This window comes from Phoca vitulina, unplaced genomic scaffold, assembly GCF_004348235.1.
Source record: "Phoca vitulina isolate PV1807 unplaced genomic scaffold, GSC_HSeal_1.0 scaffold65, whole genome shotgun sequence".
Lineage (NCBI taxonomy): Eukaryota > Metazoa > Chordata > Mammalia > Carnivora > Phocidae > Phoca > Phoca vitulina.
The window spans coordinates 4,969,109-4,987,956 of NW_022589768.1; the positions used below are offsets into that span (position 1 = coordinate 4,969,109).

General features: G+C 40.7%; 1 protein-coding gene across 2 annotated transcripts in view; it reads left to right on the forward strand.

The window, feature by feature from the left end:
- Positions 1 to 18,848, forward strand: part of IQGAP1 (IQ motif containing GTPase activating protein 1) — a 104,561-nt gene that overhangs the window by 38,499 nt on the left and 47,214 nt on the right. The window contains exons 2-9 of one of the 2 annotated variants that reach the window (XM_032391863.1): positions 1,076 to 1,107; positions 3,653 to 3,729; positions 10,083 to 10,150; positions 11,075 to 11,188; positions 11,769 to 11,947; positions 12,625 to 12,709; positions 17,072 to 17,235; positions 18,047 to 18,131. In XM_032391863.1, the coding sequence (XP_032247754.1) occupies positions 3,695 to 3,729; positions 10,083 to 10,150; positions 11,075 to 11,188; positions 11,769 to 11,947; positions 12,625 to 12,709; positions 17,072 to 17,235; positions 18,047 to 18,131 (730 nt within the window). In that variant the 5' untranslated portion in view covers positions 1,076 to 1,107; positions 3,653 to 3,694. The remainder of the gene's footprint in view (positions 1 to 1,075; positions 1,108 to 3,652; positions 3,730 to 10,082; positions 10,151 to 11,074; positions 11,189 to 11,768; positions 11,948 to 12,624; positions 12,710 to 17,071; positions 17,236 to 18,046; positions 18,132 to 18,848) is intronic. The other variant, XM_032391862.1, reaches the window with a different exon arrangement.

Sequence of the window (18,848 nt, forward strand, 5' to 3'; positions counted from 1 at the left end):
ATGCCGTGAAACCCACCTTTTTAAAGTATACAAGTCAGTGTTTTCATTTTATTTATTCACAAAGTTGTTACATTAAAATTTGACTTTAGGAAATATTTTAAAAGTGTCATTTTCCAGCTGCAGAATACTCCTATCTGTAAGAGAGCATGATGGGCTATTATTTTATGTTTCAAATTGTAGAGGCAATATGATGGCAATTACTTCTCATATCTTGTTTTGGTGACAGCTGTATTCTCTGTTTTTTAAAACGTCTTTCTTGAGGTACAATTGGTATGCAGAACCTGCATGAGTATTTGGAGTGAGTGTGTATCCTCCAGTGTTCTGCTCAGGAGTTTATCTTATTTAGCGCCACTCTTAGTGAAATTGCCATCTCTAGCCTCCGCAACCCCCCCCCCCCCCCCGCCCGGTCCTATCCTGAACCCTCAAGGCCATGCTATATTGTCAACTCCTAGAGGCGTGGACATCTTGTTTGTTTTCCATATCCTTTGACTTGAGAATTCTACTTCTAGGAATTTATCCCACCCCCCATATCAGACAAGCCCGAAAATTTCAGCATTGCTTCGAATAGAAGAAATTGATAGCAACCACAGGTTCCTTCAGTGGGGGCATTAACTGCTGCAGCCAGGCGGACACTAGTACAGCCATTAGAAAGGGGGATACGAATCTGTATTGACAAATGCAGTTGTCTGTGAGGGGTGAAGTGGGGGGAAAACCCAAACAGGCTAAGGTAATAAGAGTTTGTGTTCTGGCTAAGGTGAGATCGCTATTTGTACGTAAAAGTGAGTATTCTTGGGAAAAGTCTGTAAGGAGATAATAGTTTTCATTTCTGTGTGATGGGATTAAGGGGCAGTTTTTATTTTCTTTATAACTTCCTGTAGAGTCTGAATTTTTGTAACCAAAGAAAGATTAAAAAAGGGAGTTGGGGAGGATCAGAAAATGGCTAGAATCACTGGGAGGTGAACATTTGGTATTTAGCATAAGCACCGAGCTCAGTTTTGCAGATCTGTGTTTTGAATTGAGTTAAATCCAGAGCCAAGTCTTTGCAGAAGACTAGCCTTTGTCCTCTTTTTTTCAGAGCAAAGTGCTGAAGCTCTCTTCCTCACACTGGTAGGTTTGAGAATTAGGCCCACACATGTCAGGAAATGCAGTGTGTCAAGTTCTTACACCTACTTGGCCTTTCTGTGCACCTGTATCTTCTTGTACCTGTTTCTTACGTATGCCTGATGGGCAATGATGATTTAACCTCTTTTAAATGGTACTAAGAGCTTTGTTAATATGTGCTATTACTAGTAGTATTGTTACTTCAAAATGCTTTTTTAATGATTTAATTTTACTACTTTTCTTGTTTACTAATGGTAGTATATTATCCTGGACCACAACTGCAACAAACATAGACTTCCCTAAAGGCTTTCAGGGACAATAGGGCTATCATGGTTATCAGCCTTGAAATGTCTACCCTACATGATTTAGGTCCAGAAGACTTGAGTAATGTGGACTAAAGATACTTAGCCTAAAAATTGTTGCCCATAATATAACGTAGGATATATAATTGACCATACATATATAGTGTTCACAGGGATGTCTTCCCTAATATTTTAATATGGTACATATAGGCTAATTATAGAAACTTAATGTTGTAAGTTTTTGGTTCTTCTCCCTTTTGTCTTTTTATTATAATTGGTCCTGTTGGCCACCTCTTCCAGGAAATATTTTGTGATTTTTGACTTTGACTTTTTTTTTAAGATTTTATTTTTAAGTAATCTCTACACCCAGTGTGAGTCTTGAACTCACAACCCAAAGATCAAGAGTCACATGCTCTCCCGACTGAGCCAGCCACATACCCCTTACTTTCATTTTTAAATCGTTTTCAGTCTGCTCAACTACTCCTCCATCTTCCTCGTGTGTTCTACCTCCCATAATCCTAGTGGTGGGGGTTCCTTAAGATGCAGTCCTTATTTAACTACATTCTTGTTCTCATGGTTTCAGTTATTTTGAAGACTGCTATAAGATAAACACATTGTCTTCGCATGGCTGCTGGACTGTTCTTGGATAGTTTTCTATTAGCTAGAATTCCTCCTATCTGAAAGTAAACCTTCCTTTTCCCCCAAGTGAACCTCCCTTCCTCTATACTAAATGGTAGCCTGTCCTCATTTCCCCAGTCATCCCGTCTCAGAATCTTGAGGTTACCTTGAACTCCTAAATGGCAGTTATGCTCTAAGCCTTCCTCATGTATTTGAAATGTTTCTTTTATCTATTGAAAGAGGTTATCAGCCTATCTCCTTAGTTTCAATTTCTCCACAATTCAATGTACCCTGTGTCCTGTCTCCAGTCAGATCTTCCTGAGCTCTGTTTTTATCCTTGGCTCCAGAGCTAGGACTTCTCTGGGCCCTGCATATCAAGTTCAAACTTGTCTGACTTTCAAGGTCCTCATAATCGGATTGCATCCTACCCTACCCAACCATATTTTTCTTTTACTTTCTAAAATGTATTCTGTACTGTTTTCGGGAAGGGTGGCTCAACGCGACTGTGATCTTTACCTTTCAGGAGATGATGGCATCTCCGTCTTGGAAAGTGAGCATGCAGAGTTTGAAAAATTATCAAAAAAGACGATTCTGGTACATTCCATCTCTCGAGGGCGGCGGTTCGGGCTCTTAACAGGCACACGGTGCTACAGGACTCTTCCTACTGCCTTTCACTACTCATCCAGATTCTTTTGACGGCGTCAAAATTCAGTCTTTCACTTCCCCAGACCACTATCACCTTATCTCCCCCTAAATTATAGAATGAATTGTATGGTGCCACATCACCATGAAGATAGATCTTGAAATTCAAGATTATACCCAATCTAAATCTACTATGCTCCTATTCAACCTCATTCATTAATTCATTAAATGTAGAACCCCTTCCATGATCTTGGCTCTGGGCTTGGCATTGAAGATATGGCAGTGAACTGCATAGACCTGGCCCCTGCCTTCATGTAGCATGTAGTCAAACAGATAATACACAAGTAATTGATTATTTGTGGCAAGTGCTACCCAGGAGAACCACCGGTCTTCCACATTCCCACACATGTCCTCTATTTCAGCTACTTCATCTGTGTATCTTTTCTCTTCTCCCAAGCATGTAACACATTTCTTTAAAAGATTTTATTTTTAAGTAATCTCTGTATCCAGTGTGGGGCTCAGACTGAGCCAGCCAGGTGTCCCTGCATAAAACACATTTTAGTATTTTGTAGCTTTTTTTCAATGTCTAAATGTAGTAGTTCACACAACCCAAAGCATCTAAGTAAATGTTCATTGTTGAGTTATTTCTGAGTCTAGTCATGGTAGACAGTAACTGGGCAGATGGCAGTCCTTCACAGCTTCCTACATTTGCCATTGATTTAAACTGCACGAGAGCTGGGTGTCATCCGCCCATGTCTGAGTGCAGTAAGCAAATCACTGTCACATACCTGCTTTTCCAATTCGTGCTTTTTATTCTGTTTTATAGCATTTTATTCCTTGCATTACTTAGGATGAATTGTCTGTTCCCCCTAATGAAGTTACTTGCTGAATGCCAATAATGTTTTCTAATTGTTTTATTTGTATAATTAGTGATTGGTGAATGATCCAGTGGATGGATACCTTACTCTGCTTCTTTTATTCCTCCTTAGATTTTTTACCCAGAAACTACAGATATCTATGATCGAAAGAACATGCCAAGATGTATCTACTGTATCCATGCACTCAGGTAATCAGATTTTCTTGGTAAAATAAACAGTGTACGTAGACACAGAGACCAGATTGCTAAATTGCCAGAGGTGGGGACTTAGGGGTGGGCGAAATGGGTAAAGAGGGTCAAAAATTACAGACTTCCAGCTATAAAATAACTAAGTCCTGGGGGTGTAATGTACTGCATGGGGATTTTAGTTAATAATGGTGTGGTGTAGGCTTGAAAGTTGCTAAGAGAGTAGATATTAAAAGTTCCCAGTATGGGGTGCCTGGGTGGCTCAGTCGGTTCAGCATCCAATTCTTGGTTTCAGCTCAGGTCGTGATCTCAGGGTCCTGAGATCAAGCCCTGAATCAAGCTCCCCACTCGGGGGAGTCTGCTTCCTCTCCCTCTCTCTCCCTCTGTTCCTTCCCCCACCCCGCCCGAGCACTCGCTCTCTCTCTCTCTAAATTAAATATATCTTTAAAAAAAATTTCTCAGCACAAGAAAAAAATCCGTGACTCTGTGTGGTGATGGATGTTAGTGAGACGTTATTGAGGTGACCATTTTGCAATATATATATATATTAAATCATTATGTTGTACACCTGAAACTAATATAATGTTATATGTCAATTTTATCTCAATTAAAAAAAAAAACACAGTTTAGGAATATCTCGAAATTGAATGCATAGCCTTTTGTCCATGGTATAACAAAAAAGTTCTTGCATTAGCTTCAGGATTTCCGAATAGAATAGGATACTGTTGTCTTAACAAAATGGTGAGAAGCAGCTGTGTTTTTGTAGGGAGTAGGGAGAAGGGGTTTATTTATCCCCGTAATAGCAGATAATTTGGCTCTGAAAACATAGTATAGTCTTTCATTGTTGATCTAGTATTTCTGTGAACTGTGCATTTCAGCTGGGATGTAGTTTCTTCCTTTTTAATTAAAATCTCTTAATAATTACAAGAAAGTATGTACATTTCAAAACTTTCACTGTTTACTGTTTTGTCACAAGCCAGTAGCTGAATTACAGAATACACTCACCATGTCTTAATACTTTAGTAGTATAATTAAATTTTATCAACATCTTCAAATAATGCCTTCAACTACCAAATGGTTGATTTTTTTTTTTTCTAAATTTTTTTTTTTTTTTTTTTAAAGATTTTATTTATTTGAGAGAGAGAGAATGAGAGACAGAGAGCATGAGAGGGAGGAGGGTCAGAGGGAGAAGCAGACTCCCTGCTGAGCAGGGAGCCCGATGTGGGACTCGATCCCGGGACTCCAGGATCATGACCTGAGCCGAAGGCAGTCGCTTAACCAACTGAGCCACCCAGGCGCCCTCAAATGGTTGATTTTTAATTTATTTCGTTTTCTAGGTCCTCACCAAGCCAGTTGTTTGTTAAGTAATGTTTATGCCAAACAAATATGATAAATAAGAACTGAAACAAAGTATAATTTTTTCATAATTTCATAGTAAATTTTGAAGATGGCCTAATTTCAAGCCCTTGGCTCTTAGAATCAGCGAAGTACTGTATTGGAAGGAAGAGGCGATCTGTGTGGAGGGAGGGTGGGGTTCAGTAGATATGATAGCACCATACCAGAGTGGTACAAATTTACCTGATGTCCATAGGGCTAAACGAGAAGGTGGTAGAAGTGAGCAGGACATGCTGATGGGGTTTCTTTGCCGGGCTGCCCATTTTATAAGGCATCCTGTATGTATGCTTAATAAATGTTAATTATATATATGAATATATTTATCATATTGACCCGTGAAAACCCTTGTTGTCTCCAGTTTGATAGAAAATGTGCCAGACCCTTGGATCCCTGGAACCCGTGTGAAACCCACAAAAGAAAAAAATGTAGCTGAGGACTAGTGCATAGCCACACTCGTCTGCCTTTGGTTCATTCTTGCCTGAATGCCCTTTTACTCCCTAGTTTAACCCACATTCTGCTCCAGCTGCTACTGTGGAACGCCATGTTCATGGACGCCTTCTTTTACTTTTTCTCCCTCAGACAGAATTAGCTCCTTCCCATCTCTGTGCTCTTCTAGTATTTGCACATACCTCTTACTTCAAGTATAGGGTTTTTACATCCTCCTTGGGTTATTTGTTCTTGTTGCTTGCTTTCTGTGGATTCCTTGGAGGAAGACCGATTTCTGTTATTTGTGTCTCTAGTGCTTAGACGCCTCGCTGTAGTAGGTAGTCAATAAATGTTTGTGTCAAAATCATACATTGTAACAAATCTTCCTTCTCCTTCTCTAGCTCAGGGGGATATTTTCTGCCCTATAAATGAAAAAAGGAAATGGTGCTTTCTTTTATCAGATGACTCTTCATGTTTGTCTCAGTGTATCCAGTCAAGTTTTAATTCAGTTCCTACCTTCTTGGTGAGGTTTTGTGATTTCCAGCGACTCCCACTCATTCCTTTGTCTAAACTCCTGTGTTTCTTTGTTTCTTAGTTCTATTGTTTCTTTCATATGTTTACTGTCTTTCTCTCTATTACATTATTAGCCTCTTAGGGACAGAGGTCATGCCTTACATTTCTTTTCCTTCCCTCCAAGGTACATGGCATAACGTTGGACAAACAAGAGTAACATAAGAATTTTTCAAAAATACTTAGCAGTGGGTGGTATCTAGGGGAATGTTCAGATTGTAACAATGTCAAATGTATGTGTCTGAGCCAAAATCAGATTAATTCTGAGTATTGTGATTGGCTCAGTGTTAACAGTGAGGTTTGTCTGTATTGATAACCTTGTGAAGGTTGTACCTACAATGGATATCTGCACTTGGCCAGCAAGGGGCCGAGCCGGTGGAACTCCTCTCTGGGCGGTCCGCAGCCATGGCTCTCTGCAGTGTCACCTGGCTCCCAGGCCCCCAAAGTCTCTGAACTGGAGATAAAGAATTAACTGTGCCTTTCTCAGAATCGGAAAGGGAGGAAGTCTGCTATTGTTACTCATTTCTCTTCACTGTGCAGCCTGTGCTTAGAAATTCTATACAGAGCAATGTGTTCTGGTTGGTCATTTATGGTTTCTTTCCTCCCTGGAGTGTTTTTCCTGAAGCGTCGGCAGCCGTTGATATGTAGGCAGTTTATACGTGCTTGGAGCCTCCTCTTCGCCGTATAGGACGACAGTGTTCCAGGCAGGCTCCCACTTCACTGTGGGCGGTGAGGCCCCTTCTCCCTTTTGGATTTGCAGCGACAGAAAAACATCATCTCCCTGTTTTCTACCTTCCTTCCTTCCTTCCATTCCACCCTCAGATAAGACCCCAGTTCTTTTTTTCTTTTTTTGATTAATTATTTTATTTATGAGAGAGAGACAGAGCACAAGCGGGGATATTGCAGAGGGAGAGGGAGAAGCAGACTCCCCGCTGAGCAGGGAGCCCGATGCAGGACTCGATCCCTGGACCCTGAGCTGAAGGCAGACGTTTAACTGACTGAGCCACCCGGGCATCCCGAGACCCCAATTCTTTATTATTATTTCATATATATTTGTATACTTTATTTCCATTTCCTCTGATGTTTTATCTTTTTAAGAACTGATTTTGGGGTTAAATTGGCCCATAATCCTATATCTTAAATTCAAAAGAAATGTAAAAGCTGAAAATTATATTTGTTTGGTTCCAACTCATTTGTTGGCAAAATCTGATCAGAATTAATTGAAGTTATTGAGAATAATAGTCTGCTTACTGTGATTATGTGTATGTTTCTCTGCAGAAAAGTAATGTATTTATTTAGAGGTGCTGCCTCAAGGCTTGCTGGCGTGTTTTATAATCCTGTATGTACTTAAGTAAACAGACATGATATAATACTGTATATACTATAACACCTTTCTAATATCTAAGAAATCCTAAATTCATATCTGGCCTAAAGAATTTAGATCAGGGATTGTGGACTGTATTAGATTCTGTTTCCTAAGCAACTGCTATGTTTGTGTTTACGAGCCTTTATTAACAGTCTTTGAGATCAGCATAGTGACTTCTTCCAGGTTACTCTGCAGGCAGCAAAGATAATAGGAATCCACAGCCTCCTTTTCCCCATTGCTACAAAGTACAGCTCTGGTGGGAAAAAAGAAAAGAAGAATGAACCTGAGCTCAATCACAGGCTGACTGTTGTAGGCACCTAACAGTTTTATTTGTAAATGTAGGGAGAACAGGAGCAAAGAATGGACAGGGGTGTTTACTGGTAGGATTGAAAGTTTCAACTTTGAGGTTGAGTACTGTCTCGGTTCTGGGCCAGAGGGTCTGAGTGGCCATTGTGGTTATATTCATAACTCCAGCAGCTCCTTAAAATAGTCCCAATAATTGAGATAAAAGAAAGATGGTGCCTGTGTCTTAGCTTCTCCTCTACTTTATTCATATCAGCCAGGGATATCATAAAAACTTTAATTTACCATCAGAAGATCTTAAAAACGAACTCACTCTTCTTGGGCTTGTAAAAGTGACATTCTTGAAATTTCGTAAAGTGTGGCAGCCACTTTGCTCTTTCCAAGTAGAAATAAAAGAGGGTTCCTGAAGAAAAGTATTCTTACTAATTTGGAATGCAGGTGGGACATATTATGTGGGAGAAATGATATATATAATAGGGACACATGACAGGTATAGAATGTTATTGGCTATTTTTGCTTTGGAAATTTTGTTGAATAGATTTAAAATCTTTTGAGAGAGAAACTTTATATAGTTCCATTTTGAGCATTTTACTCTAAAAAAAGCACTTAGGGCGCCTGGGTAGCTCAGTTGGTTAAGCGACTGCCTTCGGCTCAGGTCATGATCCTGGAGTCCCTGGATCGAGTCCCGCATCGGGCTCCCTGCTCAGCGGGGAGTCTGCTTCTCCCTCTGACCCTCCCCCCTCTCATGTGCTCTCTCTCTCTCTCTCTCTCATTCTCTCTCTCAAATAAATAAATGAATAAAATCTTTAAAAAAATAAAATAAAATAAAAATAAAAAAAACACTTAATCATATACAGATGATTCATACTTGTACTTACCTGAGAAAATAATTAGCTACTCTGAATGTATAAATTCGAATGTATTTTCAGAATACTTGACTTTTTTTAGATTATACATTTGTGTTTATACAATTTAAGTTCTGATCAGTTCTGTGAATGCAGTATACATGATCCATATTTGTGTTTAGATCAAACTGAGGTTTATAGATTATTTGCAAAAACTGTAGGTCACTCTGTTGAGTTACTGTGATTTCTTTCTTAGGCGTTTTTTTATTTATTCCCTTATTGCTAGGCCATCAGTGTCTTGCTCGTGTCCATCCCTGTCAAGTACACTTTTTTTTTTTTAAGATTTTATTTATTTATTAGAGAGACAGACAGCAAGAGAGGAAACACAATTAGGGGGAGTGGGAGAGGGAGGAGCAGGCTTCCCGCCAAGCAGGGAGCCTGATGGCAGGGCTACCCTGGGACCATGACCTGAGCCGAAGGCAGACGCTTAATGACTGAGCCACCCAGGCGTCCCTGTTAAATACACTTCTAATTTGTTGGTTATGATCTGCTAGGTCCTTAGAATCCAGTTAAGCGAATTCACGCTTACAGACATTTACTTATCCATCTGTCCATCTGTGAAATGTTAATATTTATTAATATATGCCAAGTTCCGGGTAGACATTGGTGAACAAGACTTTTATTCCTGCCTTCATGAGATTTAAAGTCGAATAGATTTCTTTTTTTATTTAAACAGTAAAGATACATAATGTTTGTTTAAAACTCATAAATTACCTGAGCTATTTCCATCAGTAATATGAATTCAGTTTATTTATTTATTTATTTTTTAAAAGATTTTATTTATTTATTTGAGACAGAGAGAATGAGAGAGAGAGAGCACATGAGGGGGGGAGGGTCAGAGGGAGAAGCAGGCTCCCCGCCGAGCAGGGAGCCCGATGTGGGACTCGATCCCGGGACTCCAGGATCATGACCTGAGCTGAAGGCAGTCGCTTAACCAACTGAGCCACCCAGGCGTCCGAATTCAGTTTAAAGAAGACTTTTTATTTGAATCATTTTCATGACAATGTTATAAATATCTTGTTAGTTAAAACTTATTGATCACAGGAAGGTGGACAGAAGTGAAGATTTCTCCACTTAGATTAATTATATTCACATGTATGTTAACATCTAATTACACACTGGATTTGTACCAGAACTGGGACTCGAACTTGTGTCTTCTGATTCCCAGTCCAGTGCTTTTTGCATTGCATTATGTGACTTTCTAGGACAATATTATGTAAAACTAAGAAAAGGTTCTGACATAAAGTACGGTAACCACAAAGGGGAATATGGTAGCATGCAGGGATATGTTCAGAATGTTGGTTCTTTATGCTGACTTTCCCCGTTAATCTAAGAGTAGCAGCTAGGTGCGGCTGGGAGGCCTAACTCTTTTTGCATATCGTGTCTTCTAGTTTGTACCTGTTCAAACTGGGCCTGGCTCCTCAGATTCAAGACCTATATGGAAAGGTTGACTTCACAGGTAAGGAGTTACAAACTTGGCAGGAAATGCTTGATTTATGTGGAATAGCCTGGAGAGTCAACAATACCAATCTTAAAGACATAGGGCTTTAAAAACACTCTGGCAACAGAGATCAAAGAAGTAACTTGCTTCTCCTATGTGCATTGAGAAGACCACTAAACTTGGAATTTCAAACTTTGTTCTCTCATTTTAGTAAGTACCTACGGTGGTCAAAGCTAGGGTGACAATTGAGTAATTAAAAAATTTAGCTTTTTTACCTTATTCTGTGTGTATTTGCTATTGTCAGATGCTTGAAGAGATGGGAGATTGGGGAGAAAAAGAACAGTAGTAATATTGGTTAGGGGTAATATAGATTCAAATATTTTGAACTGGTCATTATTTTGTAGGCTTGGGAATTTTAAATTTAATAAAACTTTTATCTATGATGTTTTTCCTTCTGGGGAAGTTGTTCACCAGACCTGGGGCAAAGGGCCAAACCTTACATGTTGTTTTCTTTATCATTTGGCTTCCTGCCTTGGAAGCAAAATAATTTAATAGCGGCTAGTGACTTGGCGTGTAAAGACATCTGGCTGGCTTGTGGGTCACTTGTTGCTGAGCTCCCTTCAAAGCTGCTCCATTTGGAAGTTCATTGTAGAAAATGCCAGAAGGAGCAGTTTTGAGAAACTCTTTTCTGTAGGGCTGTTTCTCATGTTATACTGAGTTTTGATGCTCTTGATAATAGTAATAATAGTTAATGTCTACTGAGTGTATGCTTTGTGCCAGGTGCTATGCTCAGTGCTTTCCGTATATCATCTCATTAAATCCTCATAATCCTAGGAGGTAGCCACCACTTTATCCCGTTATGTAGTTGGGGAATCTGTTTCCTTCTCTGAGTTCTGGAAAGGTGCTTAACTTGCTCACCTGGGTCTTCATCTTTTCCCGTAGAAGAGGAAATCAACAACATGAAGATTGAACTGGAGAAGTACGGGATCCAGATGCCCGCCTTCAGCAAGATCGGGGGCATCCTGGCTAACGAACTCTCAGTGGATGAAGCCGCATGTAAGCAGAGAGAAATTTTGTGGGTTCACATGGGATTGTTGCTACCACTTTCAGTCATGGATACTATGATGGTCCTGGACGTTAGGAATTTTGTTAGCAAGCTTAGGTCGGTAGAGGTAGTTTAACACTGCTACGGGCTTCTGTGCTATTGTTATTTGGAAGTAAGTGAGTGATTTCGATGAAAATGAAAGCATTTAGAAAGTGAGTTCTACATTTCAGTGCCTCTTTGGATTTCTTTCTTTTTTTTTTTTTTAATGGTACTTACATGATGAATAAGGGTGAACATTTCCATAATATCTGCTCTTTGCAAGGCTCTTTAACGAATATTTCCCTGTGAGATTCCAAACTCAGCATCCCAGACATGGGATCACAGGGAGAGCTTTGGCCTTTGCGCATCCAGGAAGAGACTAGGTTTACAGGATTCAGGAAGCCATTCCTCCAACCCCAGTCATCTTTTCTCTATCAAAACGAGCCTTTTCCTGCAGTAGGGGGTTATGATGTTGTTCTGGATATGTCATGTACATCCCTTACTCTATATAACCCCAGTGTTCTATGTTTTGAATTTTTTTTTTCTTTTTAGTGCATGCTGCTGTTATTGCCATTAATGAGGCTGTTGACCATAGAATTCCAGCTGACACATTTGTGGCTCTGAGAAACCCGAACGCCATGCTTGTAAATCTCGAAGAGCCCTTGGCTTCCACATACCAGGATGTGCTCTATCAGGCCAAGCAGGAGAAAATGACCAACGCTAAAAACAGGGTAAAAATGGAACATTTCTTCTTTCTAATTGATTTATATTCTTTCATTGTTTGATAGGACTCCATTTTTTAAAATCCATTTTCTTGAAGTATAATTTACACACAGTAAAATTTACTCATTTTACATGTATGGTTTGATAGGTTTTGACAAACGTGTGTGGTTACAAAACCATCATACCCCAAGTCCCCAGGTCCTTCTTCATAGTCGGCCTCTGCTGCCCTCCACTCCCCACCCTTGGCCCCAGGCAACTTCCAGTCTGAACAGATCCCTATATTTACCTTTTTAAGAATTACATATAAATGAAATGGATTTACACAGTATGCAGTCTTTTGGTATTAGATTCCATTTTGACTTTTACTTTATTCTTGAATTTTGTGCACAGCAATGAGAAGTTCTGAGATCTGGACCTTGGGGGTGCCCGTTCTGCTCAGGTCTGAGGCAAGGATGCAGGCTCCCAAGCGAGCAGGGCAGGGTTCGCCCGTGCTTCTGTTTGTGCCCAACTCTGGAAGCACTCTTGGGCTTGTCATTAACAAGTGGATCTGCTTTTGTGTTTTTAGTGAAGAGTTGTGTAGCACCCTTCCTCTTTGTTCTCTCATGGTTGTGGGAGGAGTATAAGTGTTTCTGAGGTCTTCCAAAGAGACCTGAACTGATTTATTACACTTTTTATTCATCTTCAGACAGAAAACTCTGAGAGAGAAAGGGATGTTTATGAGGAGCTGCTCACTCAAGCTGAAATTCAAGGCAATATAAACAAAGTCAATAGTAAGTATGTCCCTTAGTTGGGTACCTGCGGGGATGTTACAGAATAATGGGAGTGTTGATCTATTTTTATTTTTATTTTTTAAAGACTTTACTCATTTATTTGTCAGAGAGCAGCACAACCAGGGGGAGTGGCAGGCAGAGGGAAAAGCAGGCTTCCCACTGACCAAGGAACCCAATGCGGTACTTGATCTCAGGACCCTGCGATCATGACCTGAGCTGAAGGCAGACGCTTAACTGACTGAGATACCCAGGCGCCCCTAAGTTTGTTTTAGACATTAGTGGATTTGTTTAGGAACTATTGCTTACTACTGTTTTTTTGTGTTCATATATCTTCTGTTTCAGCTGCTGTCATCCTCAGGCAGGCCCTCCCTCTATTTGCTCATCTGCTGTAGCTTCTGGGCTCATTGTTGGCTAATTTCACTGTTTTACCCTGTGTTAATACACTTTAAAAAAATCTAAATAGGGATTTTATTTTTCCTTATTTATTTTTTTTTTAAGTAGGCTCCATGCTCAGCCTGGGGCCCAACACGGGGCTTGAACTCATGACCCTGAGATCAAGACCTAAGCTGAGATCAACAGTCAGATGCTTAACCGGCTGAGCCACCCAGGTGCCCCCACTACTATTGATATTTTTATGCATATCTTTAAAAACATATTTAAACAAAAATGAGATTATACCATTCTATTGAGTCTTGTATGTATGTGTTATATACTTTTGAGGAATTAAATGTCTTGAAAGTGTCATTTTCATTTTGTCACTCTTCCGCTAAAGAACCTGCATTGGTTCCTCATCACTTGCCGGACAAAACGCAGACCCCTAGCCTAGGGGAGTTTTTTATGCGGTATTTTATGCATACAACTCTCTATACAAACTCATTTGCCTAATTGTCTCCCATATTCACTCTGTTCCTTTCATGACTCATGAAAGAGTCCCTCTCTGGAGCGGCTCAGACCAGGAACTTGGTCTCTTGGCTTCTTACTAATAGCTTTGTGGCATGGGACCCCTGTGGCACAGACTTGTTCTGCAGATGGTGAGGTAATGCATGTAAATTGCCTGGTATTTAGTGAGTACTCAGTAAACATTAGCATTATCATAGCTTTTGCTAATCGTGTATTCTCAGTATAATGCCCTCATCCCTTATCTCTTACCTGACCCAAATTACACAGTCATTCACGGTCCAGCTCAATTCTCACCTGCGCCCATTCCAGCTCTCCCATGGCATTTATAAACCAACTACCTAATTTTCTACGCAATTACATATTGTCTTCTATTGCTTGCCTTTGTTTCTGACATCTCTATAAACTCCTTCTAGTACAGATTACTTAGGAGTTCTGCTTCTTTTGAAATCCCTGTTATTCCTAGTGTAATGGTTAGACCCACCAAAAGAACTAAAAAGCTTATATGATTTCAACCAGGTTTGACCTTGTTTTGCTCAAGATAATAATTACAATAGTAATAGTAATCCTTGTCCTCTCTGTTCATTGGGAGGCACTAATTCTCCCTTGAACCAATACTTGGAATAACTAGAGAGACTTTATAAGATTTTACAAACTCCGTATGATCAGGGGCTCTAAATCCTGACCAGGAGTCTTTGTATTCTGTTCCATTCTGGTTCATTTAAGATAATGGTTTTCTGAACGGAGTAATAGTTCCATTCACGTATGGGTGATGTGTTGTGCTGTATCTGTATGAATATTTAAGCCAGCAATATTTGTCTCTGTGAGAAGGAAGTCCGGCATGTTTCCTGCTGCGTACACTGCATAAAACACTCTTTGTTTTAATAAGGTGTTTTTTTCCTACTATGTTGTTTAGGATTTTATAACCGTCGTAGCTTTACCTGGCTAAGTCTGTGAGAGTCAGTTATAAAACTGTGGGGGAAGAGACATAGCTGTATGTTTTTAAAGTGTTCCATTCAGGGGCGCCTGGGTAGCTCAGTGGGTTAAACATCTGACTAGGTCTCAGGTCATGATCTCAGGTCCGTGAGATCGAGCCCTGTGTTGTGCTTGAGATTCTTTCTCTTTCTCTTCCTCTCCCTCTGCCCTTCCCTCTCCACTCCTCTCTCTCTAAAATAAATAAATACTTCTTTTCAAAAAATTCCCTCAAGTAGCTTTCAACGTGGTAGGGAAGATAGACATGCAAATGAGTAATTTCAGGGTAACTTGCTTAGAACAATGTATCAAAGATGTATGAGGTACAGTCATAGAAAAAGACAGGAATAATGTCTTTCCTTGGAGGTTTGTATAAGAACCTTCACTGGATGGGGTGCCTGGGTGGCTCAGTCGTTGAGTGTCTGCCTTCAGCTCAGGTCATGATCCCGGAGTCCTGGGATCGAGCCCCGCATCGGGCTCCCTGCTTGGCGGGAAGCCTGCTTCTCCCTCTCTCACTCCCCCTGCTTGTGTTCCCTCTCTCACTGTGTCTCTATCAAATAAATAAAATCTTTAAAAAAAAAAAAAAAGAACCTTCACTGGATAGATAAGGTGAGGATAAGGCAGGATTCCCCAGAGAGTGACAGTCTTTTCCTAATCGTAGAGCCAAGTCTGAAGCAATAGAAAGTTGTGTGCTAGGAAGATAAGGGAACTTTAGGTCCCAGGAATTATCTTAACATAATTACAGATAAGATTCTTTCCCTGAGGGTATGAGAACCAGCATTGAAGCCACTGCCCCGGGAGAAAGCTGCAGGCCAAATAGTTAAAAATGAGAATAAGTTTTTATTTACTTTTTTTGTAGAACACAGAAAATTAGTTAAAGCTTAGTGGAAGAAAGTATTTAAATAATGTTCTAAACTTTATCATCTTTATAGTGTGAATGTTATGTTTATTTAAATATTTACCTATTTATGTAGTAAGTATGCTTCTAGTAAAAGCATAATCGACTAGATGCTTTTGTAGATAGATAATCTACATCGCATACCTAGAAAAAGCCTGGTTGTTTACCTGTATTGTTTCTTTTCTGTCCCCACTCCTGTAAAAGCTCCACCGAGACAGAGAGCATTTGTTTTGTTCACAGCTGTTATTTGCAGCACAAAGCTGGTGCTCAGTAAATGCTGTTGAGGGAATGGATGATTAGTTGGCTAATGGTCATGTGGACCCACTCAAGGAGCCTTCGCCTTGGTGTGGTGATGAGTTAGCTGAACTGCAGGTGTAATCATTGGAGAGGAGTGAATAGTCTCTTAGGAGTCTACAGTGAGACTACAAATCCAGAGATTTAAAATTTTCCTTTTAACACTTTATATTTCTTTTTCTTTTTTTTCTTTATGAACATTAAAACATTTAAAATTTTTAAGTGCTGCTATGCCCCAAATATTTTTATTTTTAGTATGTTATTATTGATTTGTTTTGCTACTTTGGTGATAAAATCAGATCCCTTGGGTGGAGCATGGAGGGAGAACTCTGTTTTCTCTTATAAAAATAGGGAAACTGAAAATAATACAGTAATGATCACTTGCCAGTGGGTATTATTTTTGAAGTCAGAAAATACCTTATTCTGACTGCCAACCTAATACCTTATTTATTTTGCAATATACAAAGTGCTTTCATGTATGTGATTTCGTTTGATCTTAACAACACTGTGAGGAACGTGTCTTTATTGTTTTCAGATGAAGGAACATCTAGGTTTTCACTGCCAGATGTTAAAAGACCTTGTATGACCTCAGGTTCTATGAGTAGAAGTAGAGTGTATTGAGAGGGTGTAGGTAGCCCCTACCATTCCCCGCGGTCAGACCACCCTTGCTAACTGGGCCCTCACTGTCCTGGTGGAATGTGTTCAGGAGGTAGCAGGGTAATGAAGGGATTCAGACTGATGATATTAAGAAGGAATGAAGGCTCTTTAGTCTGGGGTGGACTGTCAGAGGGAAAGAGGGACTGGATGTTTTCAAGCGTCAACACTAGGGTGAAAGCTTTCACGATTTTGTTTTTGTTTTGTTTTGTTTTTTTAAGCAAAATTGCTCAAAGATGTAGTAAATTGCTGTGGGAGAAACCTCCCCCTGTTCAGTAGTTTCATCTAGACAATAACTTGGCGTTTAGAGGGCACTTAGACATGCATTGGTTTGGATTGGTGCCTCTTATATTGCTACCCCATATTGGTGCCAAGGTGTCTACATCTGGAAGCTTTTTAGTAGGCCTGAGCCATGGTCTAGGAATCTGTTAACTGATGAACAGCCCGGCTGGGGGCCCCTGGACTTGAGGACTTTAAGGTTCTCTTCCAATCCCAAGATCTTGTGCTTCCATGATATCCAGAATAAAGGCCATCTGATCTATATTTCCCTCATCTGAAATTGAGTTTGGTTTTGGGGAAGGAAAAGTATTCTAGGCTGTGATGCTCACAAAGAGTTTTCATAAGCTGTGGCCTTTTCCTCTCCTCAGCATCTTCTGCCTTAGCAAATGTGGACCTGGCTTTGGAGCAGGGCGTGGCACCCGCCTTGTTCAAGGCCCTGCAGTCTCCAGCTCTGGGCCTTCGGGGGCTGCAGCAACAGAACGGGGACTGGTACCTCAAGCAGCTCCAGGGCGATAGGCAGCAGAAGAGACAGGTAAAAGTATGGTGGGCTGAACCCGTGGGCGTTCACATATATCCATGCGAATCTTGTGCTGTCCTTTAAAGATTTTTATGGGGCCTTTTTTCCCTGTAGTTAGACTATAACCTATAGCTTTTAGTATGACTTTTTTTCCTGCATATAAATGTAGGTTTTTAAGATATCCTCAGGTAAGAAACACATTGTCTTTAGTTCCCTTTCACTTTTCCAGTTGTAAACCCTCTTAAACAAGTAGTACCTGCCCTCGAACCTAACCACCCCTTCACTTGAAGCATCCTTCTTAATTCCCCAACTCAAAGCCATGGGGGAAAACCTGAATCTCTTTCACATTCTTACTTCAGGACTTTCTACTTAAAAGAAAGCAAACGTCAACTAGTTTCCTCTGGCCAGCACTGGGAAAGCACGTAACGTGCAGTAAGAGTAGACTGTGGAATTGCACTTAGTGGGGTTTGTAGGACAAATATGAGTGGCTTGCTTTTTTGTCTGAATGAGGACAAACAAGTGTACATTTTTTCAGATTCCCAGCATATATCGGCCAAAGTAAGCAGCATTAATGTGCTAATGAGTCTGTAAATGTCTTATGTCAATATTTTGATGCTTCTCACAAACTATCTTTTTTTATGTGCTGGTATCTGGAAAGTCACTCTACCCGGTATTTGGCAAGGACTGCTGCTTTCTCTGCACGGAGCCTGACGCTGTCACTTAGGTCCATGGTTCTCCGTCCCTGTGACTACTGTTGAGATACCACTGTAAGGCCTGGAGTCACAGGCATGAGAATCTTCACATAAATGTTCTTTGCTTTTCTTAGGGTGGTCAGGCTGATCCCCTACAGAAGGAAGAGCTCCAGTCTGGTGTGGATGCTGCAAACAGTGCTGCCCAACAGTATCAGAGAAGTAAGAGTCCTCTCCCTGAGATCCTGAGGAGGGCTGAGGTCCACTGGGGCGTCTGAGGTCAGATCCCGTCACCCCTCACCCCCACCCCAAGCCTGCTAGCCATAATCGAGTACCAGGGGCCTTTGGCAGGAGGGCTCCTCTGGTTTTCAGAGTAGAACTGGAGTCCACGTGGGCTCACTTTGGCTTGGAAGCACTTGAGCGTTGGAGGCGGTGAGACTTAGGGGCTTCCTGGGTGAGATCTGGATGGTGGAAGAGAGAGAAGGATGTTGCCAACATGGGCCGAGAGGAAAAGGAAGTGTGAGCAGAGATACAGATGATGAGGGATGTATTGAAGCAACAGTGATGAGAATAAAATTTCTGTAGATATTTGGGGCCGAGTTGTATAAGATAAAGGCTTAGAAAGATTGTGGAAACCTTTGAATGGCCGCTTAAGAAGCTGGTCCTTGATTCTCCGGGCTGCACGGGATGGAAGAGATGTTTTAGAAGGAGAGTCGCAGGATGAATTGGAGTGGAAAACGGCTTTATTGGGATATAGTTGGCATGGCCAACAGTTCACCTTCATACAAAGTGGGGGGCTGTTTTCTAAAGATGAAAGCTCCACTTCAAACATCCTGGCTGATAGTTTATCCGCAGAATGTAACTTTCTCCTGTGAAAACCGCCTCTCCTTCCCCTGGGGGCGTCCTAAGCCAGCTGCATTTCTGGCCCGTTTTCTATGC